The sequence below is a fragment of the Pinus tabuliformis genome, chromosome 9, assembly GCF_031772625.1.
Source record: "Pinus tabuliformis cultivar Carrire ecotype Pingquan chromosome 9, CPIR1, whole genome shotgun sequence".
Lineage (NCBI taxonomy): Eukaryota > Viridiplantae > Streptophyta > Pinopsida > Pinales > Pinaceae > Pinus > Pinus tabuliformis.
In genome coordinates, this window is record NC_142307.1 from 2,004,186,910 (window position 1) to 2,004,210,328 (window position 23,419).

Genomic DNA, 23,419 nt, shown 5'->3' on the forward strand with positions numbered 1-23,419 from the left:
GGTTCTATGCACATGTGTACTCTTTCTTGAAAATATATTGTTGCATGGATATGCTGCAAAGATTACTATGAGTACTTAATTCTGTAGTCTTTCACAACACTCTGAATGTATTTCTGACGTATCATAGTCAGTTTTAGCTTTTGTGATATAGCCATGAAAGGACTATGCAAACCAAATTTCCCCATGTTTTGCTTCTAATGACAACCTTCTCCCTGTTTTCTTGCTACTTCATTATTAATGCAACATGCAACCATGTTCAATCCTGATCAGTTTTATATGTGAGGTATCACACTCAGTTTCATCTTTTGTGATTTGGCCTTAATTATGCAAGATGGAACCATGTCCAACCGTTATCAGTTTTATCTATGAGGTGTCACATTCAGTTTTAACTTTTCTAATTTGGCCATTAGAGGACCATTCACACCAAATTTGCATGCCAAAAAATGCCAATATCATGCCCCAAGAAGAAAATACTTCCTTTGCAGGTTTGATATGGTGCATGTTTTGTTGCAAATGACTTTGGTCTCTTCATGCTTATAAATGCAAAATGGATTATGGAACCATGTTCAATCCTGATAAGAATGAGTACCAATTGTAAATATGGATTCAGACAGTAAAGTGTAGCACTTTTGTTTATGAGGTATCACACTCAGCTTTAGCTATTCATTATTATTGATGCAAGATGGAACCATGTTCAACCCTGATAAGAATGTATTAAGTCACAACTGGACTGTTGATTGAGACAATCAAGTAAGCAGTTTTATCCCTCAGGTATGACACCCAATTTTAGCTTTTGTGATCTTCCCTTCAAAGAACTATTCAAACCAATTTCTTTGAGATCAGAAATGCTAATACCCTGCCAAAGAAGAAGATAGTTCCTTTGCAGTTTTCATATGGTCAATGTTTTTGTTGCAACTTACTCCTTTGAATGTAATGACATTTTTGTTGCATTTGGTATTATTTTGTTAAGTTTTTTTAGACATATTTTATACTATGTATGTTGGTGTGTTTCATTGCAACCTTTCAAATAGTTGATTTCGCTCATGTCCATTAATTTTTTCTAATATTTCATCTTATACATGATCTAACAGATGATATAAAAAACATTTGAATAGGTTTTCAGTTTCAAACCAAAGAATAACAAATTAAATTTAAATATGATTTATTTGGCCACTTGTTAAGCTGACTGGAGTGATTAGGTAGATTGGGATTGGAATCTAATGGTTTTGTTTAGTATTGTTTCAATAGCTTTCGTTTTGTTCCTATTCGTGTGACCACAATCAAAGAACTCAAAACTCACAACATTATCTATGATAAACTCGAGAGCAATGGTTGGATTACAAGTTCTATGTCTTGACAATGTTGAAAAGACATGGATTAGGAATGTTGAAAAGGTAATGGTACGCTCAATGGATCGATTATAAAAGTATGAAATTGATTGAATGTCATTGATTGTTAATCCTCAGCTTGATACAAGCAATGGCTATATATTTATACAACACTCCATCCAATACAACAATGATGTTATCAAACATGATTGACCCAATTGAGAAGGTAGCAATATATGGGAATCCAATAAAATGTTTTTCATTCTTTGTAACCAGCTTGCCTCAAGTGAGTAAATAGGTTACTTATGTTGTCCCCATAATTTTTTTTATATAATTGCAATCAAAGTGCTCTGTGCATATCTCTTTCTGGGCTTCATATAAATTACGAATTTGTTGTTGCAGATGCTGGGAGTGTTTATTGTCAGTTATATGGATGGTTTTCAGGTGCAAGTTCATGCTCACAAGGATTATATTGATGTTGATATTCTTGTTAAGTGTTTCATGGAAGCCACAGAAGAAAATAAAAATAAAATCCTAGTTTCATTACAACATATAGATGTCAAGCCTTATATGATATTTGTAATCTTTTGAACAATGCATGTAGTTGTAAGACTTGTGTCATACTATAACTGAATGAAAGACAGAGTTGAGCTGAAATTCTGATACTAGGGTAACATGGTGAAGTGCAACTTTTTAATTCAAACTAAAATTTATTTCTTTGTGACTACTTGTCTGTTGTCGAATTTTGACATAAATTCCAAGTGTTTGCTTTATCTCTGGTTTCAAGATCTTGATTAAAAGAAGGGAGTTGTGGGAGGTGTAAGAAAATTAGTTTTTGATGTTGTGACCTGAATGATACAAGAATTAACCGGAAATTGGAACATGAACCTTTTTCATTTTGCTCCATCTGGTTCCTCGTAGGTTTGAGCTTAGTGGTCTCCATGGCAGATGATTCAGTTTGATGTGATCCTATTTCTGGCTCTGAAGTAGTTGAAGCTTTATTGACCTAGTTACCTCATTGGATGCATGTGGCATGATTTGATGTTTCGTTGACATAAATTGTTCCAAATATTCTAGGCATTAAAAAAATCAATACAGAGGAATGCAATTGCAGTGGATTGTGGACAAACTCTAAAAGCCCTGTATATTTGCAGTTTTCAGATGTTTTCTTTAATGAACTTGGTACTAGATCACATATTTTCACTTATCTTTCTCTGCAAGGATGTTTAAAATATGAAGTTAGCTTTCAAATACTAGTCATTGGCATTTTTTCATTATTATTTGAAGTTATATGTCCTCCTTTAAACTTCCTCTGCAATTTTCATGGTAAAAAAATATGTTTTTACATCATGTTGTAAAGGTGACTAACGAATAAGGCCTTGATCTTAAAATCTGGAACTGGAAGTTTATGCCTAGCTTCATTCCGTCCAACATAATTTTATCTTCCAATCAACCATTGATGTAAAGATATCGTTGAAGTTGCACCGGTCTCATAAGATAAGCTTCTGCAAAAATTTCAGTACTGGCTAGGATTTTTTCCTTTGCTGCCGCAACAACCTGTATGTAGGTTGTCTGGAAATTTGAATGAAACAAAACCAGCAAAATTTGAGCTCAATGTACACGAGTATGAACTTCAAATGGTCAAGGTATACCCAATAGTAACACAATAGGAACTTCAAATGTTTTAAAAGTGACAAGTTGTCTTTCCATCTATGTCTGCAATAATTGTTTCCAACAATAAAAATACCCGGACAGATTATTGGTGGTTCTTTGGACCTTCTGGTGCAAATGCTAGTTATATTATTAGCAATATATATGTATTAGTTTTGAGTGACTACTTAATCTCAATAGCAACGATATTATAATAAAACTCATCATGTTATTTATGGAAATTGAACCTCAATGGAGAGGATAACAATTGTCACCTCTCTCTCTCTCTCTCTCTCTCTCTCTCTCTCTCTCTCTAAATAGGAGGATCGCTATGACTATAGCCCTTGGAAAGTCTTCTAAAGAAGAAAAAACTTTCTTTGATACTATGGATGATTGCCTACGCAGAGACCGTTTCGTTTTTGTGGGTTGGTCCAATCTATTTCTCTTTCCTTGTGCCTATTTTGCCTTAGGTGGATGGTTCACGAGTACAACCTTATATATATATTCCTTGATGAAAACGATGATTATATGTTCTAACTATATACTGACGTTTAAGGAGTATAAGAAAAATTAATGCCCCCTCCATTATAAATATTTATAGCTCTTTGGTATGTCTCTAAGTCAACATGTCCTTTCATAAATAACTATGTGTTCATATTATATAATGTTTTTTTCAAACATTTTTACCTAACTTTAATAGCTACCTTGATTTTATGGGCACCTTGTGTAGGAGTCATATAAGGCCTTGAAATATCAAGTTGTCAAATAATGCAAGGTAAAGACTTATAAGCATTTGTAGATGCATTAGTTATTTAAGAATATAGACAACAAACAAAAGCCAATTGATGCCATTTGTTGTGTAAATTTTTGTTATAAATGATTTTAATGCAAAATAGAAATTTTATTGTTTTAACTAAACACTTACTGAATCTTAACTTTGTGAATTCAATTGTAAAAATTTCCTACTTAAAAACTTTAACAATTTTATTTGTTTTAATATTTTAAAATTTTCTTTTAATATTCTAAAGTAGAAACCTAAATTCAAAAGTTGAAAAAGATCTAAACTATTATAATGTCGCTTACAAAATGGAACCTTGCAAATCATAAGTTTTAATAATTAATTTTTTTTAAGATCTTTATGTATGGGCATGAGGGGAATTTTTATACTTCTGCTATCAATTACTTTTTGCATAAGAGGCAGGTACTAAGCAGCAACGCTGCATATTAGAATGTTATATTATTAGCAATATATATGTATTAGTTTTGTTTGACTACTTAATCTCAATATCAAATATATATATATATTCATCATATTACTTGTGGAAATTGAACCTCAATTTCCACAAGTAATACGATGAATATCTATCTATATATATATATATATATATATATATATATATATATATATATATATATATATATATTAATTGATTGGGAGGAACAATTGATATCCTCTCCATTGAGGTTCAATTTCCACAAGTAATACGATGAATTTTATTATAATAACTTTGATATTGAGATTAAGTAGTCACTCAAAACTAATACATATATATTGCTAATATATATATTCCTTGATGAAGACAATGATTATATGTTCTAATTATATACCGACATTTAAGGAGTATTTGGAGAGCAAGAAGGTGAGTTTTAGGTATCGAGTAGCTCCACTACAATATCCTAAAGGAGATTCTCACGTTGGATGTTCCTCTTCCTCTTCACATCTTTAAGGAGATTGAATTTCCATCGAGGTTCAATGACTTGGCATCTTCAATCCTTCGATTGCGGGGTGGCATGTGCGACTATTAGATGAATTAGCATCTTCTAGCCTTATATCTAATGAAATGCTTTGCATTTCATTTAATGGATTTTAAAAATGGTTTTGGTTTTGAATTTGAATTGCTTGGTTTTGATTTTGAATGGCATGGTAGAGTGAATGCAGGCCAAGAGGAGTCATGGAGAAGAAGCTTTGTCTATATCATGTTCTATCGATGGACAATCCTAGAGCAATAAAGGAAGACACTCCCAAACAAATCCTTAATGATGATAACGATTATACGTTCTATTACCAATACCCCCAAATTTTAACAACAACAACAACAATAATTTTATTTAAAATAATCATATTAAACTTTACAATATCCTTTTCCCCTTAAATAGGCACTCATCATTAGTCATTATATACAAGAAATTTTAGCTTAAGTTAGGGCCATCTCTAATATTGCCCATTTGTAAGATGTTGTCCTTGGGATTGTAGGAGGCTTGGTTGAACCTTGACACCTTGTGAGACAATTTTAATATTTCTTATATGGCTTCCACTCTCAACTCCTCTTCATGAAATTTTATATCAATATTTTATACATAAATATATATAATATTATATAAAAATTTATTTACTGATCTTTTAAACATTATTAACATCTATTTCTAATTGATCATATTAACCAACCATTTGGTTCTATGATGGCATATTTGTTTTTAAATTTTAATGTTTAATTATTTTATGTATTTAAAGTTTTTGAGTTAATAAAACTAAACTGTAATCACATATTAATACAATGTTAACCAAAAAAAAATTCCATATCTAATTATCTAACAAATAATTTATGTTCTAATCTAACTTTTTATACTAATTGGAATGGAGTTTATTACAATAATGGAGTTAATAATTGGAATGGAGTTAATAAGATTATCACTTATAGATATTTTGTCAAAATAGTTTAATATTTGATAGAGGATATATGTGCGCATTTAATAAAAAAATCAAACTATTTTGTTGTTTCTAATATTTTTAATAAAAAATATTTTCAATTGATAAATATTTAAGCTTGTGAAGTTGTATTAATTTAAATAATATTTTAAATGTGATTTAATTATATATATATATCTATATATATATATATATATATATTTATGTTTTAGTTATTTTTATTTAAAATTTAGTAAAGATTTATTAAAATTTTAAATTTGAGTTTTGTAATTTACATAATGAAAATGTTTTAATAGTATTTCAAGATACAAAACTTAAAATTGTATTTTAAATAATGAAACATGTAAAAAATTATATGGCTAAATTTGTTAAGATTTTAGTGTACCATGTGATCAATTTAGAATGAGGTGAGTGGTGGAATTAAATTTGGGCCAAGACTTTGATACCAGGTTGAAGTTAACTTCAAAATCCTTATCATTACATTAAATGAGTAGTTAATCTTATATTCCCAGAAAAATCTCAGAATAATAATCAATTTTATCATGCCAATTACTCTAACTAAAAACTATATATATAATAAATTTAATTATTGAATATATTACCATTACAAATCATGTTAGTGCCTACTTAACGCATCCCTACCTAGTGAGATTTTATTTACTAAAACTATCAATCGTGCTGATAAAGTCAAACAATACGATTGGCATCATTGAACTTTGGATTCGTTTTCCTAGACTCGCATGCTACACACGTCAGAACCTATATGTATTTATTGAGAAAACATTTTTTTTTAGTATTAGGGATTAAACTTATGTGTATATAAAAAATATGAAATGATAAAAATGATAAATATGGTGATAACCTTTTTGTTGGTTGAGATTACTTTGATGGTATTGAATTCTCTCATAGGTGTAGATTATTTGATTTATATGAAGTTTAGTTTTTATTAGGGTATTGGTTCAAATTTCATGGGGAGGGGTTGAGGATGGGAGTTATTTTTGAGGGAATTAAACTATCTCAAGGGGCGTCCAAACTCAATTGAACTTCGCACAATCTTGGTGATAACATCACATTGGTGGCCAAATCGTTCTTCCATCCATGGTCCCCCAGCCTAGGCTCGGGGAAAAAAAAAAAAAAAAAAGAAGAAGAAGAAGAAGAAGAAAAAAAAAAAAAAAAAAAAAAAGAAAAGAAGAAAAAAGAAAGAAATTACTGAACCCGTGAAATTTAATGGCATTCTCCATCATTATCCTCTAATAAATTAACTAAAAAAATTCATTTATAGTCCAACCTCTTTTGATCCTCGAATGCTTTTTGTTGTTGTTTGAAACAATGACAAAGAGACTAACATACTTCACTTTTCTTTATAAGTAAAAGCCAAATGATCTATTTGTGTGCGTGAATATATTTATAAGTAAACTGAGAATTCAACTAAGTAAATATCGATTGGTTTCTTAGATAATGTTCTTTTGAGCTTGAGAACTTCAACAGTCCATTATTCAAAATTTGAAAATCCTTGAGAATGATCAAACATAAAAGAAAAGCATGTACATTTTTCACAATACTAAAGTTAACTTGTATTATGACTCCCATATCCTATGTTACCATAACAATAGGTAAAGAACATATAGACTAGAATCCCGAAGAGCGAGGTGAACTATAAAAACTTGATACTTGGCTTCATAATCTACAAGGGAGATTAGCTATTAAGAATTTACTCTAGCTTGGTTCTCTTTAGTATTTCCCTCAATCCCTAGTTCCTTGTAGTATTCCAACCTTGTTTCGATACATGGACAATATTTAAAAGGAAATAACACTTGTTATTAAATCGATGTAGTTCTTCTAGGATGGTGCTCAAGACATCATTGTTTTTCTCTAAGACCAAGTTCATGCAGTAGGTTATCATCTCCTTTGTGTGACAATATAGGTTGAGAGTGAGTGAGTATTTCATAGTTTTACGCCTTGACAACTTTGGGTTTGGAACAATGAGCATCAATTTTCTTAGTCAATTTGCTTAATGTTGGTGGTAACCCTTCTAGCATAAACCTTATCCTTCAATATTCCAAGTTTTGGATTGTGCTATCATTTTTCCTACTAGTGAACCTCTAAGTTATGCACAAGGAATATGAGATACAATCCCTAGAGCGAGTCCTTTTGGGGGAATTATCCCCACAAACCCTATGCTTGGGAGGCCTCCCTTTAATGATATGTCTAGCCTTGCCCCTTCTCTTTATTTTTGCAAATTATTGACTTCACAAATCTTGATAGGTACTTCGTAATCCCATAACCTTCAACTACTTTGACATTAACATCCATAATATTCATTTGTTTGCCTTGTTCTTTGAGTGTTTACTATGAAGATGAAGCTTAATTAGAAGATAATCATAATCCATTTGATTCATCATGTGGGTCACCATTAGGATGAGTCTACTTCCATAGTGAAGAGTTGTGATCTTCCAAAACCCTTGCTCTCTTTAATACCTTACCCTCTTCATCATTCACTAACACACCTTCATTTAGAGGTAAATCCTAACTAGTGTGATCCAATCTCATCTTTTATATAATTTATGTTCTCTAAGTGTGTCCACTTCAAAAGATGTAGATGATTAACATGATTACTAATTGTATTGACCACAATGTTGTCGCTCCTCCCTATCACTCTGTTTGAGGGCTCTCTTTCTTCATGTTAATTAACTTTTAATTGTCCATAAAATATTTTATTGGAGCCTTACTTTCAGTAAATAAAAATCAACTTCTAAAAAAACAAAAAATAAAATATATTCCACTCAATTTAAAATATTTTATTGAAGCTTTACTTTCAGTAAATAAAAATCAACTTCTAAAAAAATAAAAAATAAAATGTATTCCCTCAATTTAAATTATTTATTATAGAATATTTTGAATTTAGTCACTTTCCTTTTAAATTTTCTAAAAAAAACTTTTGAATTTAGTCACTTTCCTTTTAAATTTTCTAAAAAAGCTTAACTACATGATAGAATCTTTGAAAAAAACATAAATTATAAAAACAAAGTATTATTAATTAATTAATAAATTAAAAATATATTAATTTTTATATATCCATAAATATTAATGGTAAAATACAAACAACAGGAACTAACAATTTAATTTTATAAAATATATAGTAAAGAACAAAATCCAACAACTAGATACTGCCATTGAAATTAACACTTTCTACTATATTCAGTCCATGGATGTACAATGCCAATGCATCCCTTGCTTTAGCTTTAGTACAATCCAACACCAATAGACTAAACAAAAAATAGAACAATATATTGCAAGAAGGCCCATGTAAAGGTTCTCAAATCTTTTGATCTCAAAATCAAGTGACAAGGACACAGTATAGGACAAGGAACATGATTTTATTAGATTGTCTTTGATATGAATTTCTATAGTTGATCTCAACAAATCTTTTATTGTTTGCTTTCATCATTGATGAAAGGGACATGGGTAAATGTTTCATACTTATTCATTAAAAATAACTGAATTTTATTGTATCAGATATCTGATATTAATATTAAAACACATTTTTAAAATTAAATATACAATATATAAATAATAACCATAATGCTTAAATTAAGATCTTGCTCATTATAGTATTTAATTTAATAATTACACAAGGCACGAAACATCATCATATAGATAGCAGATGTCATTAAAAGATGTGCACAAAGCATGCTTTTGTAAAAGTGTTTTATGGTCAAAGCGAGAAAATAAAATAACATCCTACCAAGTGGAAAAGGGGAATGTGATAGGGTATCTTTAAAAAATTGATAAATGTATTATTGGCAACAAGCTTATTATTATTGTTGTTATATGGGTAATTATTATGTGGGGTTATTCTTTTTGTTTATTTTGATTTTGGGTCGGTGATTTGGAAATTATTATTCAGTACTAGAATAGAATTATGACAAGGTGAATTGAAATGATTTTGAGTGTGCAATGCAAATCTCTTAGGTCATAAGTGATATTACCAGTTAGGGAATTGTAATGATTTTGAGTGTTCATTGCAAATCTCTCAGGTTATAAGTGATATTACCAGTTAGGGTGAAGGACATGAAATTAATGATGAAAATATCTTGTTGCATTTTATTAATTAATTTCAAAAGTAAAAGATATGGGTATTTAATGAGTATGAAATAAGATGTTTTATTTTGTTTATTATTTTTAAGGATTTTTTTGATATAAAAAAATGTAAATATGTAATTTTAATTATTCTAAATATTATTTTAGATGAAATTTTATGGTTTGAATTTATTTAGATGTTGGAAAAATGTAGAAATTGTAATATATATATATATATATATATATATTTTTTTTTTTTTTTTTAAATTTTAAATAAGTATAATTTTTTTAATACTTTATATCATATCTAATATATATGATATTAAAGATAAATAATATCTAATATATATGATATTAAAGATAAATAATAAGAAATTTTATATAATTGATTTTAGGATTTTATTTTGATAAGTGTTATTTAACATTTTAAAATAATCTTAAAAATGTTTAAAGGTAAAGAGTTAAGAAAGTTAATTACCAAATCAACATTAAAATAAGTTAGATAATAAACAAAATCAATTTTTAAGCACTACATTCAAAATTAGATTGGATTGAAGAGTAACACATTTTACAAATGACAAATAACCACCAATTATAATATATGTGACACTTAGATAATCAATAAAGTTAACCACTATATCCAAAGTTAATTGCCACATAGATTAAATGGTCACAACAAAACTTGACTATAGCATCAATCATATGTTAACTTGGAGGGACAAAAAACAAAGTTAACCATTGCATTTGGGACTAAAGTAAAAAAATCACTATCAAAGATAACGTTTGAGGTGGTCAACAAAGCCAACTAAATCATTACTAGAAAAGATAACTAGGTGAATTGACCAATGAAGTTAACCGCTACATTTAAACCATAGAGATGAAATGCTTTGAGTGGCCAAAAAAGTTAACTACCCCATTTAAGAGTAGACAAAATTACCACATCCAAAATAAACTAAGTGAATAGGACACATTTAAGACTACACTATATACAATGCCAAGGCATGCAATAGAGTTGAATACTACCTCTTATACTACATTGGATGTAATACTTGGGTGTCCAACAAAGTTTAACTACTGCATCTAAGACTAGACTAATTAAAAAACTTTGATTACCACATTAGAAGTTCAAAAAAATTGATGAATGCACAATGAACAACAACTTTAGTAAATGCTTTAGTGGCCAAAAAAGTTAACTACCAACTCTTACATCTACGACACTAGATGTAAGACTAGATTTTAAGGGATGCCTAATAAATATTGACCTCAACAATCATGTCCTTAAGCAATTAAGTAGTTATTGCATGTAAGACCAAAATGAAAAAATGCATTAGAAGTTAACTATATGGGGTAATGAACAAAGCTAACCACTACATTTCAGACAGAATTGAATAACCACATCCAAATTTACTTGGTCAACTAACAAAATCCATTACCACATCTTAGATTGGACCAAACACATCACCTAAACATTGAGTAAAGTTAATTACCACACTTGAGATCAAAATTGACAATGTTGGGGTTTCCCGATACACCAAAACCCATAGGCATTAGTAAACTTCCAAACCCTTACCATTTCCTTGAGTGTGTAGTTATTCCCATGTTCCTAGGGCGATAGTTAGTCCATGTAATTGATTCCAAATGAGGTGAGTGTGACAATTACTCCAACAGACAATTCCATCCAAAGTTAAGTGAGTAACCAACAAATTTAACCACCGTGCTTAAGACTACTTTGAATGTAACACTAGGTGAGTGTGACAATTACTCCAACACCCCCCCTCAAATGCAACTCATGGAATAGAAAATGGGCTAGGGATTTGATACCATGATAGGGTTTTTCATTACTCCAAAACTCATAGGCATCGGTAAAATTCCAAACCCTTACCATTACCTTGAGTGGGCGGCTAGTCCCATGCTCCCAGAGTGGCACTTAGTCCACACAATTGATTCCCAACGAGGTGAGTGCGACAATTACTCCAACAGACAATTCCATCCAAAGTTAATTGAGTAACCGACAAAGTTAACCACTGCGCTTGAGACTACATTGAATGTAATACAAGGATGACCAAGAGAGTTAACCATTACGCTGAGATGAATCAAATTCTTGTATCTAAAATTAATTAGGCAACAAAAAAAGTTAATCATTGTGTTGTAAATTAGACTATATGAAAATCTTAACCGTTCAACAAAGTTAACTCTCACATTCGAGATTAAACTTGATGACGATGTTTGAAGTTAACTAAGCAACAATAAAAGTTTACCACTACCATTAAGACTACACGGGACAATACTCTTGCAATAAATCGCTAAATTTAAAGTTAACTAGGAAAGTGACAAAATTAACTATTGTATTGTGAATTACACTACATGAAATGATTATATGATTGACAAAGATAAAATACTACATTTGAGACTACACCAATGCATATCCATCTTTTAGAGAAGATAAAAAGGAATCAAAACACACACTTATCAATGCTTAAAAGATTAGGGTTAACGTGCATCTACACTAGTTTGTTATTTGATATTATTATTATTATTGTCATCCTTTTTATTTTATTTTATTTGCATAGACTTAATTTTTTATTGTAAATTTAGTTTGAAATTTTTTTCCCTTCTTTCGTTTTTCTAAAAGTTAATTGTTTCGTTAACTTAGTTTATTGATGATGAAATATTTTATTGGTAATGGCATATTTGTACCTTAAACTTGGAGTATACACTTAGTTTAACCAAAGGAGAACACTCAATAAATTAATTACCATATTTAAGACTAGATTAAGTGACATATTTGTTTGAACTTGTGACAAACTTCCCTAATGAGAACTCTATTTGATTTTTTTTAGATTTAGGTTTATTCATAATTGGGCAAGGTCAACTTAGAATGGAATAAAATCATAGAGGAATTGCTCCACCATGTACTAGGTTTAGATTCTCTCTTAAATTTGACATTTTTTTTAAAAGCTATAATTGTGCAAAGCCATACTCTACAACATAGTACAACACAATAATGTTTATAAAATAAAATGTTAAATTAAATAATAATAATAATAATAAAAATATAATGTTCCTCAAATTACAAAGTAATGAAAATAATAAATTTATTAAATTCAATCTATTATAATGTAATTTTAATTTTATTAATAAAATTTTAAAAAATCATAATATGCATATCATATCAAAATAAAATAAAATAATCATGATTTATATTTTTAATTGTGATATTTCAAAACATATAATTAATAAATCTACAAAAGGTTAATACATTTAATTAATAAACGCACAAATACATACACATATTCAATTGGGTTTGTTTTAGGCACGTGGGACTAATAAGTGACATCTTCTTGGAGTAAGTTCAATCCGTGCAAGTGACATGATTAACTTTAACTTAATGAATTGAATGTGTATATTCCTTTCATATATATAATTAAATAAAAGTTCATATTCTTAACCATTATATTTCAATTTTCGTATTTAATAAACACTTAGTAGTGGCAATGAATTATTTTTTGTATATATAAAATATGCTATTCATATTACATTAAAAATTTGGATTATAAAATATGTCAAACAAAAATGCCAAGTCAACATATCTATATTTTAATGAAACTAAAAATAATATATATATATATATATATATATATATATGTGAGAAATTTATAGGAATATAAATAATATTAAGCAAAGTCTTTCCGTAGAAATCAGAGATAAATAATATTATTAAGAATTATTATAGATTTATTTTAACTTTAGTTTTGTTAAGTCTTAAGAGGTTTTGCATTTTAATATATTTAATCCCTGATTGTTAGAGATTTCAGCAAAATCACATAGAGAATCAATATGTGATTTTGCTGAAATCTCTAACAATCAAGTATGGATCACAGAAATCTAAACTCTTTAATATTTAATCCCTATTTGCAAAGAAATTTTTAAAGCAAATCATATCAACATTTATTTGTCTAAACATTTCAAATCATGTAGCTTGTTTCATCACCAAAATCTAAAATATATCATAAATTAAAATAAATCTATACTAATTTAAATAAATTAAAAAAACATTATTATTTTATGTTTAATAAAATTTTAATCATAAAAAATTGTTTCTATACATTTGTCCCTTGATAAAAAAATTGCTATCAACTAATTTTTATTTAAAAAAAATTAAATAAAACCTTATTTTATACACCAATGTTATTTATTTTTAAAAGGAAAAATATTTTACTAAAACATTATTTTATTGTTTTATTTATTTTTTCCTAGAACATTGAGTCAACTCCATGAACATCGAAGTCAACAACACTATGATCCAAATTAGCTACTGCATCAACACAGACTAGATGGGATGACCCACTAAGTGGCCAAGAAAGTTAGGCTCTTCATACACACCCTAGGACGAGAAGTCAGAGGCAGAGGCAGAGGCAAAATGGAGCAGAAGCAGAGCAGAGTCGTTGTTGAGTAAGTTTGCTGTTCTGACGACCAAAATACGCAAGAGCAATGTTAATTAATGTTAATAGCGGTGGCGTCGCAATCAAGATCTCCGGGACGATCGTTGTGAAAGCGACCGGGGAAGAGCCCGGGGCAGACAGCGTGACAAAACAACCCTCACGTCGCTGTCGAACCCCGTCCCCATCGCAGTCATCATTCCCATCCCTCATTCCTCCCTCCTCTCTCTTCTCAATTTACCCCACCGAGAGCGACGTGCGCCCCCGTGGACACGGAGAACGGGGGCGGACAAATATTATACAAAAGGACCTGTCAGTCCTATGCTCCACCACGTCAGCGTCAAGAGGACGGCACAGATCTTCCCAGATCTGTCTCGTGCTTTGGACCCCACACCAGTGCCGAACTTACCCGAGGGTTAAGATAAAACTGTGGTCAGGTTTGGTCTGACGAGGCCTCTATCCAATCCAGAGATTTTCAATATCTATCTTTTCAAAGTCTGAACGCCTGGGTTGTTCGTACGTCCAACGGCCCCTGGTGGGCATGGAGAATATTCATATTCATCACCTTTCTACTGTTTGTGCTCAAGAATTTGTATGGGGGATTAAAGAGATAAATGCCATGCTTGTTTTCTTCTACACTTGTTTGCTTCCCGGCCTGTTTTCATGTCCTCAAACCAATCCAATCCATTATTCCTCTTCTTGACCTGTCAGCAGTTGCAGAAAGAGGGAAGAAGATTAAGCTCTCCAAGAACCCAACCCCGTCTGAAGACTGAATTCGAATGAGAATGTGTCGGGCAGAGTGGAAAAAGATCCATCAAGCACAGGAACAAGAATCCAAGGAGGAGAGCAGTAAGCTCCTCGCTGGGGGCTGGAGGGGTGGCACTCATGGAGGCCATAGGACCACTGGAAATGGAGGGACTGGAGTTATCCATGGGCTTTTGTCATGGCAGTCTATTGATGGATTTCTGAGCGAGCGCGTTGGCGAGAGATGGAATACAATGGCGGTCATTGTGTGGGTTCTACTGGGAAGCAGCGTGGCCATTTATAGTTTCTATTCCATGACCAGAGAGACTTCCAGGCGCCGCCAGGAGACTCTGGCCAATATGTGCGACGAGAGGGCTAGGATGTTGCAGGACCAGTTTGTTGCCAGCATGAACCACGTCCAAGCCCTCACGGTCCTCGTCTCCACATTTCATCTCGAGATGAAACCTTCTGCTCTCTATCAGGTCCGGCATGGGTTCCTTTAAGAAAATTATTTCAGAGTCCATGGCGTCTTGGAATAGTTGTTTGTTTTTCGAAAACGACCTTGTGATTTTTTGAAATAGTTTCTTAGTAATGTTCTGTAATAACTGCAATATTTTTTGAAATAGTTTCTTAGTAATGTTCTGTAATAACTGCAATATTTTCGAACCTATCTTTTCACCCCTTGAAATGGTTTCCAAGTTCATAAAATCTCCCCTTTTTAAAGTTCTATCTGATATATTTTATATATTTTTAGGATGTTTTTGCTGCATACACGGCCCGGACTTCTTTTGAAAGACCGCTAATGAGCGGCGTGGCATACGCTCCACGAGTTCTTCATAGAGACCGGGAGGAGTTTGAGAGGCAGCAGGGATGGAGCATAAAGCATATGAATACGAAAGAGACTCAGGCTCCACAAGAGGAATACGCGCCCACTGTTTTCTCTCAGGAGACTGTGTCCTATCTCATTTCACTGGACATGATGTCAGGGCAGGTAAAATTACTATTAGAGTTTAGTACATTGTACTTTATTTATTTATTTATTTATATATATATGTGTGGGGGTAATATAGAAATACAATGTACCTGGACGTTTTCAAGTTGGAGACTGCCCTCCCTCTTTAAAGGTCTAAACTCCCCTTTTTAAAAGCCCAAATGACATTTCTTGAAAGCTACATGTGAAATGAAGATATGTGTTAATCTAACCTTACAGTGGGGTTATACTACATATACAGACTTATTTGAACATGTGTTGGTCCATTCAACATATCCAATACACAGTTGAGATTATTTATAACATCATAAATAAGAGTCAATGGAACATGGCTGTCTTTGTAAAAGAGGAATAAAATGGATCATGGTAGAGAGACAATAGGTTCTTAAAACTCTGATCAACTATCTGCAGAGATACCCTAGCTTTTTATAGCTGCTTACACCCACTACTCCAAGACCATGTCTTTGTGAATATGGGGCTCCAAACAAACTATTTGTAGATGTAGTGTGGTCTACCTAACCAGGGCATTCTGAAGATATTCAGGCCATGGGTAAAAAATCAACTCATCTAAGTGAATGTGGAGTTGTATTGTGCAAGGGTGGATGCAGAGTTACAAGGGAGTTAAGATCAAACTGAAGACTATCTTGTGGATATAGTTTCTTGACCAAAATGTCAAACAGTGATCAAACCGCTGGTCACTGTTCTCAAGAGTATATGAACTTGTAACTTTTTCAGTGCTGGGCAAACTCAAAGCTATGTTAAGTTTATTCAGATTTTTCACTTATTTTACTTGTTGAGTTTAGAGGTTCATTTTATAGTCCAGTCCAGTATGATGTGTAACGCTGTCCGTCCATCATCAAAATTGAAATTTTGTTCAAATACCAGTTTATAAAAAAATTTACCCTTGAAAAAATTAGATCTTTCTCCACTTGAAAAAATTATATCCTTCTACATCTATATTTAAATAAATCTATACTAGTTTAAAATATTGCAAATATTGCAGATAACTACATTGCTGTGTACTTGTTTGGATGTGCAGCTCAACAAGCTATATGAAATCCTTTGATGCAGTCTTGTTATAACAATTGTTGGTTTTCTTTTGTCCTGAAATCCTTTGATGCAGTCTTGTTATAACAAGTGTTGGTTTTCTTTTGTGAGCAGCATGATCGAGAGAATATTTTGAGAGCGCGCGAGACTGGTAAAGGGGCCTTGACGACTCCTTTTAGGCTGGTTTCCAGTCATTTAGGAGTTGTTTTTACATTTGCTGTGTATAACAGAGGCCTTCCTCCAGACGCCACGCCTCAGCAACGTACTGAAGCCACTGCGGGGTAATCGTCTTTTCTCTTCCATCATTTAGGTTTTTATATTTTCATATGTGGATTTCAAGTACATTTATTGATCATGTTTTGAAGCGCCCCCTTCAACCAAAAAAAATTTAAGTTGCCACATTTAGATTCACCATTAATATTTCAATTTTAATTCATCTATATTTATATTCCTAAAGAGATAGAAATTTTGAAATGAAAATTTGATTGTTTGTTTGGTACCATATTATTATTCATTTAAAAAATTGTTATTTTTTATTTATACAAAACTAACCAGCAAATCACCTTCCTCCTACCATAAATGAAATTTTAAATCATTTTTATAATTTTTTGGACGTATGGTCATTATTTTGATATACTCCACCTACCAACCCATCTATAATCATAATCATTATAAATTACCATAAATTAAAATTTAACTTATTTTGATATAATTTTTATTTTTATTTTGATATCCGACACCTACCAACTAATCTATAATCATTATAAGTATAAAATTTAAATTATTTTGATATAATTTTTATTTTTATTTTGATATGCTGCACCTACCAACCAATCTATAATCATTATAAGTACACATCTGCACTTAGTATTTACATTTGAATTTTATATTCTTTTTACCTGTATTTAATTTATTGATAAACTATACTTTCTATTATTCTAATCTATAACTATTATAAGTAATTTTTTTGTAAATCAAGATTCTATTCATCCATTCAAAGAAAGGTACATAGATAGCAAAGTACAAGTAGTCTCACCCAGATCGGGTTTGTTGACTAATGCTAACATCATATGACTGAAACAAAAACAAAACTAAAGGAACAATACAAAGATTAATAGGCCAAAAGCACAAAAAGACCAACAAAACTAGAAGAACACTCATAAGCATGCTCAATCGTCCGAAGTGATGGAAGCAAGATTGTCTGGCCTGGTCCTTGGAGGGAGAGGGGTACGATAGGTATACTATACATGTTGCTCAAAATGGGCTAGCCACGTTTCCAACTTCTCCACCTTTTCAAATAGTAGATTTTGACCCCACCACAATCCTTTGTCGGACATGACATTAAAAGTAATGCAATTGGTTGAGCGTAGCAATGACAACCTTGTGTTCTTCCTTTCTCGATTGATCATAAACTTCCAGGCAATCCAGAACAGATTGAAGCAAATTGTGACATACATCGATGCGATTCTGCTTGTCAAAAGCTCCTCCACACCCTAGTCGAGGGTTCCAAACCCGCACACTTGCTCCAACATCACACGCCACTCTACCTTTCTTCCCACCACTCGTTGCACGACCACCTTGCCAGCTCTCGAACCACCTCTGCCACCACGAGATCCCAACGTTGTACGGACCACACCCCCAACAGCTCGGCTACCCCACTTGGAATGCTCAGGAATATGACCTTCCATTGCCACCTTCGCCACTATGCTACATCCTTCCTAGCTGGATGAACCTCCCCTTTGCTTGCTCTAGGAGTGGGAGTGATGTGGCATGAGTCTCATGATGTTGCCCAGAGAAGCACCTCAACAACAAGCAACAGAACCACCCAACGAGCTGAGAATTGCAATAGGGCCAAAGACAACCCTGACTTATCCACTAGAAGTCTACTCCATAGGGCTGACAACCATCTATCACCAAACCAGAGATTTACATGCCAACCCACATATAACCAGTGTGAGACCTTTGTTTCTCCTCTACTAAGGGGAGAACCAGGGAATAGAGCCGTAGATAAAAGAACATGACACCAGAGTGCGAGCCCACAAGAAACAAACTCGAGCCAATTACCAACCACAACAATTTTCTCTAGACCGCCCTTCCACCACCGAACCCAATTGCTACTCGCCCAACGGTGAGGCTTAGGAATCCATGGAGAGACCACAGAAAGAGGAAGACCCAAAAGAAACACGACAGACAAGAAACTCAGACACCTTCCCATCAAGAAGAAATTTAGCAAGCTGCGAGGAGTAGGCACAAGAATTGACCGAATTACCATGCATAATTCATTTAAGCTTCCAACAATAGAGGGACACCAAATTGTGGGAGATGAACTTAACACTTTTGTGAGCCGTTTATGATGGAGGAGGAGCCAACTACGAGACCTCCACCCCCCATATTAGCATAAGGCCTAAGAAGCCAAACTGAGGAATAAAGCTCAAACCACAATCAACCAACCATCATACTACCCCAATAATAAAACATGCATGAACCCTGACGAGTGCCATAAATTGGCTTACCTCTCCAACACTCAAATCTGAGGAGAAAGAATGAGATTGAGACTTCGCATGCAACACTGTTAAACCAACCGTACACCATACATAATGGGAGGACGGGGAGCTTGTCTTCCTTCACATCTTGCCTAATGAACCCTTTCATCATACACGCGTCTCACAGACCTCGTTGTTCATCACCCCATCGGGGAACCATTATAAGTATTTTGAGGGATAAGTGGCTCTTTATATTCTTTTTGCAAAAAGGGGCAACTAGTTCAATCGTGAGATCACAACCATTATTAACACTGAGTTCAAGCTTGAAATTACAAGTAGGTTTTTTTCAAGGCAGTTTTATAGATTAAAAAATTCTCCCTTGGCCCAATCGATATACCAGTATTTGGAAGTGCGCAATTTTGCTTTGCGCTACATTAGTCTTTGTGCTTGTCTCTATTATAGCACAATATTGTTCTATATATTAGTTGAACAAAGTTTAAGTTGGATTCGATTAATACTCTATATATATATATATAATTTTAATTAGTTTTTCAAAAAACTGGTAGCAATTTTCATTAATAAAGATGAACATTAATAAAGATGAAAACGGGTTAGGTCCCTTACAGTCATGGAGAATTCTGTGTCAAATTTGTACATGAAAGAAACCCTATTTCTATTATCTTATTCATATATATAATCTTTACATCTTTCAAAGTATAGATTTTCCAAAAACTCCACAGTACTTGACTATCTAATAAAATGATAAAACATAAAATTTTATAAGACAACAATTACCCACAACTTCCAGGCTCGAATTCTTCTTCAACTGCCTCAAATGGCAAGCTTTAATCTGTACTCCTCCTAGTACTAGGTTCCAGTTCTCGACTTGCAGCATCAATGTTTCCCTTTGGCATTGGAGCAGACCCTGAAAACCTCCTTTAGAACCTCCACAATGGCCGTCTCCACTCACCATTCAATATTATCCACTTTATGTTTCAGGTTTAGAACACTAGTATTTAGGTGTTCCATTGGTTTCTGGATGAACTCCATGTCCTTCTCAACACAAAACCCGACAACCATGTTTTCGTTCATCTCCTTTTGACTATCTCCTTAACAACCTGCAACCTGCTTGCAAGAAATGTCAACAATTTCCACTACATTCTCGCTGCGCCTGAACTCCTCAACATCATTGTCACTTCCATTACTCACAAAAGCTATCTTCCTTGTAGTGCAACAATTTCCACTACATTCTCGCTGCGCCTGAGCTCCTCAACATCATTGTCACTTCCATTACTCACAAAAGCTATTTTCCTTGCAATTCTCCCTTGCGCCCGAGTAATTCGATAGTTGAGCTGCTTCAGTCAACTACAATATATAATCCTTACCAAAATTACTTCCTGTCTTGTCCAGCGTAAATGTATTTGGTTTCTGCAACATAACCAAGCCACCTTCTGCCCTCTCCATCATTGCCAATTTCCTCTCGACTCGAACCGCGGTGGTACTGAGACTGCATTCACTTGAGATCTCATTTATTAACCAGGGGCAGAGAACCTACTTGTCTTATATCATGGCCGCCTTACTCACTCGTGACCACCTGTTCTTTAATGTCCATCCTACCGTCTTCCTCTCCCTAGGAGCTCCATCGCATCTTCGTAATGTTGTCATACATAATTACCTGTTGTTCCTCGTTAATTCCCGTGCTCCACCTGTGATCCATAATGATTACGATTGAAGTTTTAATTAAGGGACGTAACATGTAACACTATGTTGATCTATGAGTAAGGTTCCTTGCTCGAGTTCCACTCCTTTATTGGTTTGGTCATCTCCCAAATGGTTATTTGCTCCTTTAACAGGGAAGATCTTGAAATTTTTTAGTTTTCTAAAGAGATACGTTATCCTTATGAGTCAGAGAGTTTTTATTTAGTAAAATACATACATTTTTGGATAACTACCATTGAATCACCTACAATATCAAATTTTTGATGCTTTTAGAGATGTTAATCTTTAGGCCTTGCCGGAGAGAGCGCGCTTCCGCTTAATTGTTCGTGGCTTCAGTGCCCAAATGAACTTTATTCAGATTTTTCTTAAAAGCACCCCTTTTGGAAAGTTTTTAATAGTAAATTTTTATGTGAATTTTTAGTTAAAATTTTGAAAAATTATTGAAAATATAGATATTAATTGTTAATTTAGAAAGTTATATATATATATATATATATATATATATATATTTATATTTATAGAAAATAAAACTTACAATTTCATCAATAAATTTTTAATTAGATTGTAATAATAATTGTTAAGAAAATCTAAAAGTTCGGATAATTTGTTTTTTAAAAATAATATTTGATTATCTATAGCTATATATATATAAAATTAATTTTATACCATCAAACAAATATAATAAAAAGCAAGATTTTAATCTGGTCTTATTCAAAGATTGAAGCACTGGGTCGTTTTGTGTCCTTAGACTAATACAAAGCATTTGATTTTAATTTTTTAAATGATAAAGATTTTAATCTGGTCTTATTTAACGATTGAAGCACTGGGTTGTCCTTCGGCTCCAGACATTAATCCAGGGAAATGAAAATTGTTTTAAATTTAGAAAGAGAGTAAGTTAATAAGTAAATTTAATTTTGAACTTACTTTTTTTAACGAGTTTAAAGTTTTGGTCCAAGTTATTATTGGGTTGTTCTGTTTCCTTCGACCCCGGACATTAATTTAGGAAAATGAAAATTGTTTTAAATTCAGAAAGAGAGGAAATTTATAAGTAAATGCATTTAATTTTGAGTTTATTTTTTTAATGAATTTAAAGTTTTGGTTTAAGTTGTTTTTTTGAAATCCTATATGTAATTATTTTTTCATTCTTTCTAGTGAAATAAAATTACACCTCTATCTATTTATATTTTTGAATTATGATAATTTGAAAAATTCGAAAACAACCAAAATTTAAAAAAATAAAAAATATCCATTATTAAAATTAATTAATATAATTAATGATATTAATGATAATTTAAAAAAATTCAGAAGTAAATTTATAAATCTGTCAACGTATGCCAACTTAAATTTAACTTCAAATTAATAAATTCCAATGGCTAATAGTTGAATCGATTCATATCTTATCAATCAATTTCACTGCATTGAATTTTAGAAAGTGAGTATATAAAGATGGTTCTGAGATAGAGCTCAACATGGTTCTGAGATCCCTGCTTTTATGAGTTGGCATGTTCACAAAATCTTGTAAACTTCTGAGTGTTTTTAGTATTTACTGTTGTGGTAAATTGGCTTTTTGAGCACTCTGGCAGTTGAAAATAATAATTTGTAACAACTTACCCTTAGATTTCTGTTTAATTTTGATGTAAGGTTGTGTCTCAAATGCAGAATTTATATAAATAGCTAGTTAAATATATGTGAGTTATTGATAACATTGCTTAGTGCAAATCATAATGGAAATGTGTTTTTAAGGATGTTTGCATTATTATTAATTCACAAATTCTTACTATTATTAATTAATGAATTGTTGGTATTAACTTCATATAATTTATTGATCATTAAAAAACAGTTATTGATCATTAAAAAAACATTATTTATGATTGTTTTTCAAAAGATTTTAATTTTATATAAAACTTATTTTCTTTTAAAAAGAATGAGACTAGAGAATTTATCACATTTTCCATTTTAAAAATCTATATTTCTAAAACAAAACAAGATCCATCATCAAGTGAAGAGTGAAATTTGTTGTGAATGAAACATCCTTAAAAGATGTGTGGGGATAAGTCTAATAGCTGCATGTTGAAACGAAGTACAATGTCTCACTGATATGGAAGTCCCGTCATCAAGTGAAGAGTGAAATTTATTGTGAATGAAACATCCTTAAAAGATGTGTGGGGATAAGTCTAATAGCTGCGTGCTGAAACGAAGTACAATGTCTCACTGATATGGAAGTCGATGTT

At 32.0% G+C, this 23,419-nt stretch overlaps 1 protein-coding gene across 1 annotated transcript in view; it reads left to right on the plus strand.

Moving 5' to 3' along the window:
* The first annotated feature begins 14,698 nt into the window (after positions 1 to 14,698).
* LOC149157064 (putative histidine kinase 6) overlaps positions 14,699 to 23,419 on the plus strand; it is a 39,386-nt gene continuing 30,665 nt past the window's right edge. The window contains exons 1-3 of the mRNA XM_089439056.1: positions 14,699 to 15,430; positions 15,703 to 15,939; positions 17,101 to 17,267. Coding sequence (XP_089295182.1) covers positions 14,984 to 15,430; positions 15,703 to 15,939; positions 17,101 to 17,267 — 851 coding nt within the window. The 5' untranslated portion in view covers positions 14,699 to 14,983. The remainder of the gene's footprint in view (positions 15,431 to 15,702; positions 15,940 to 17,100; positions 17,268 to 23,419) is intronic.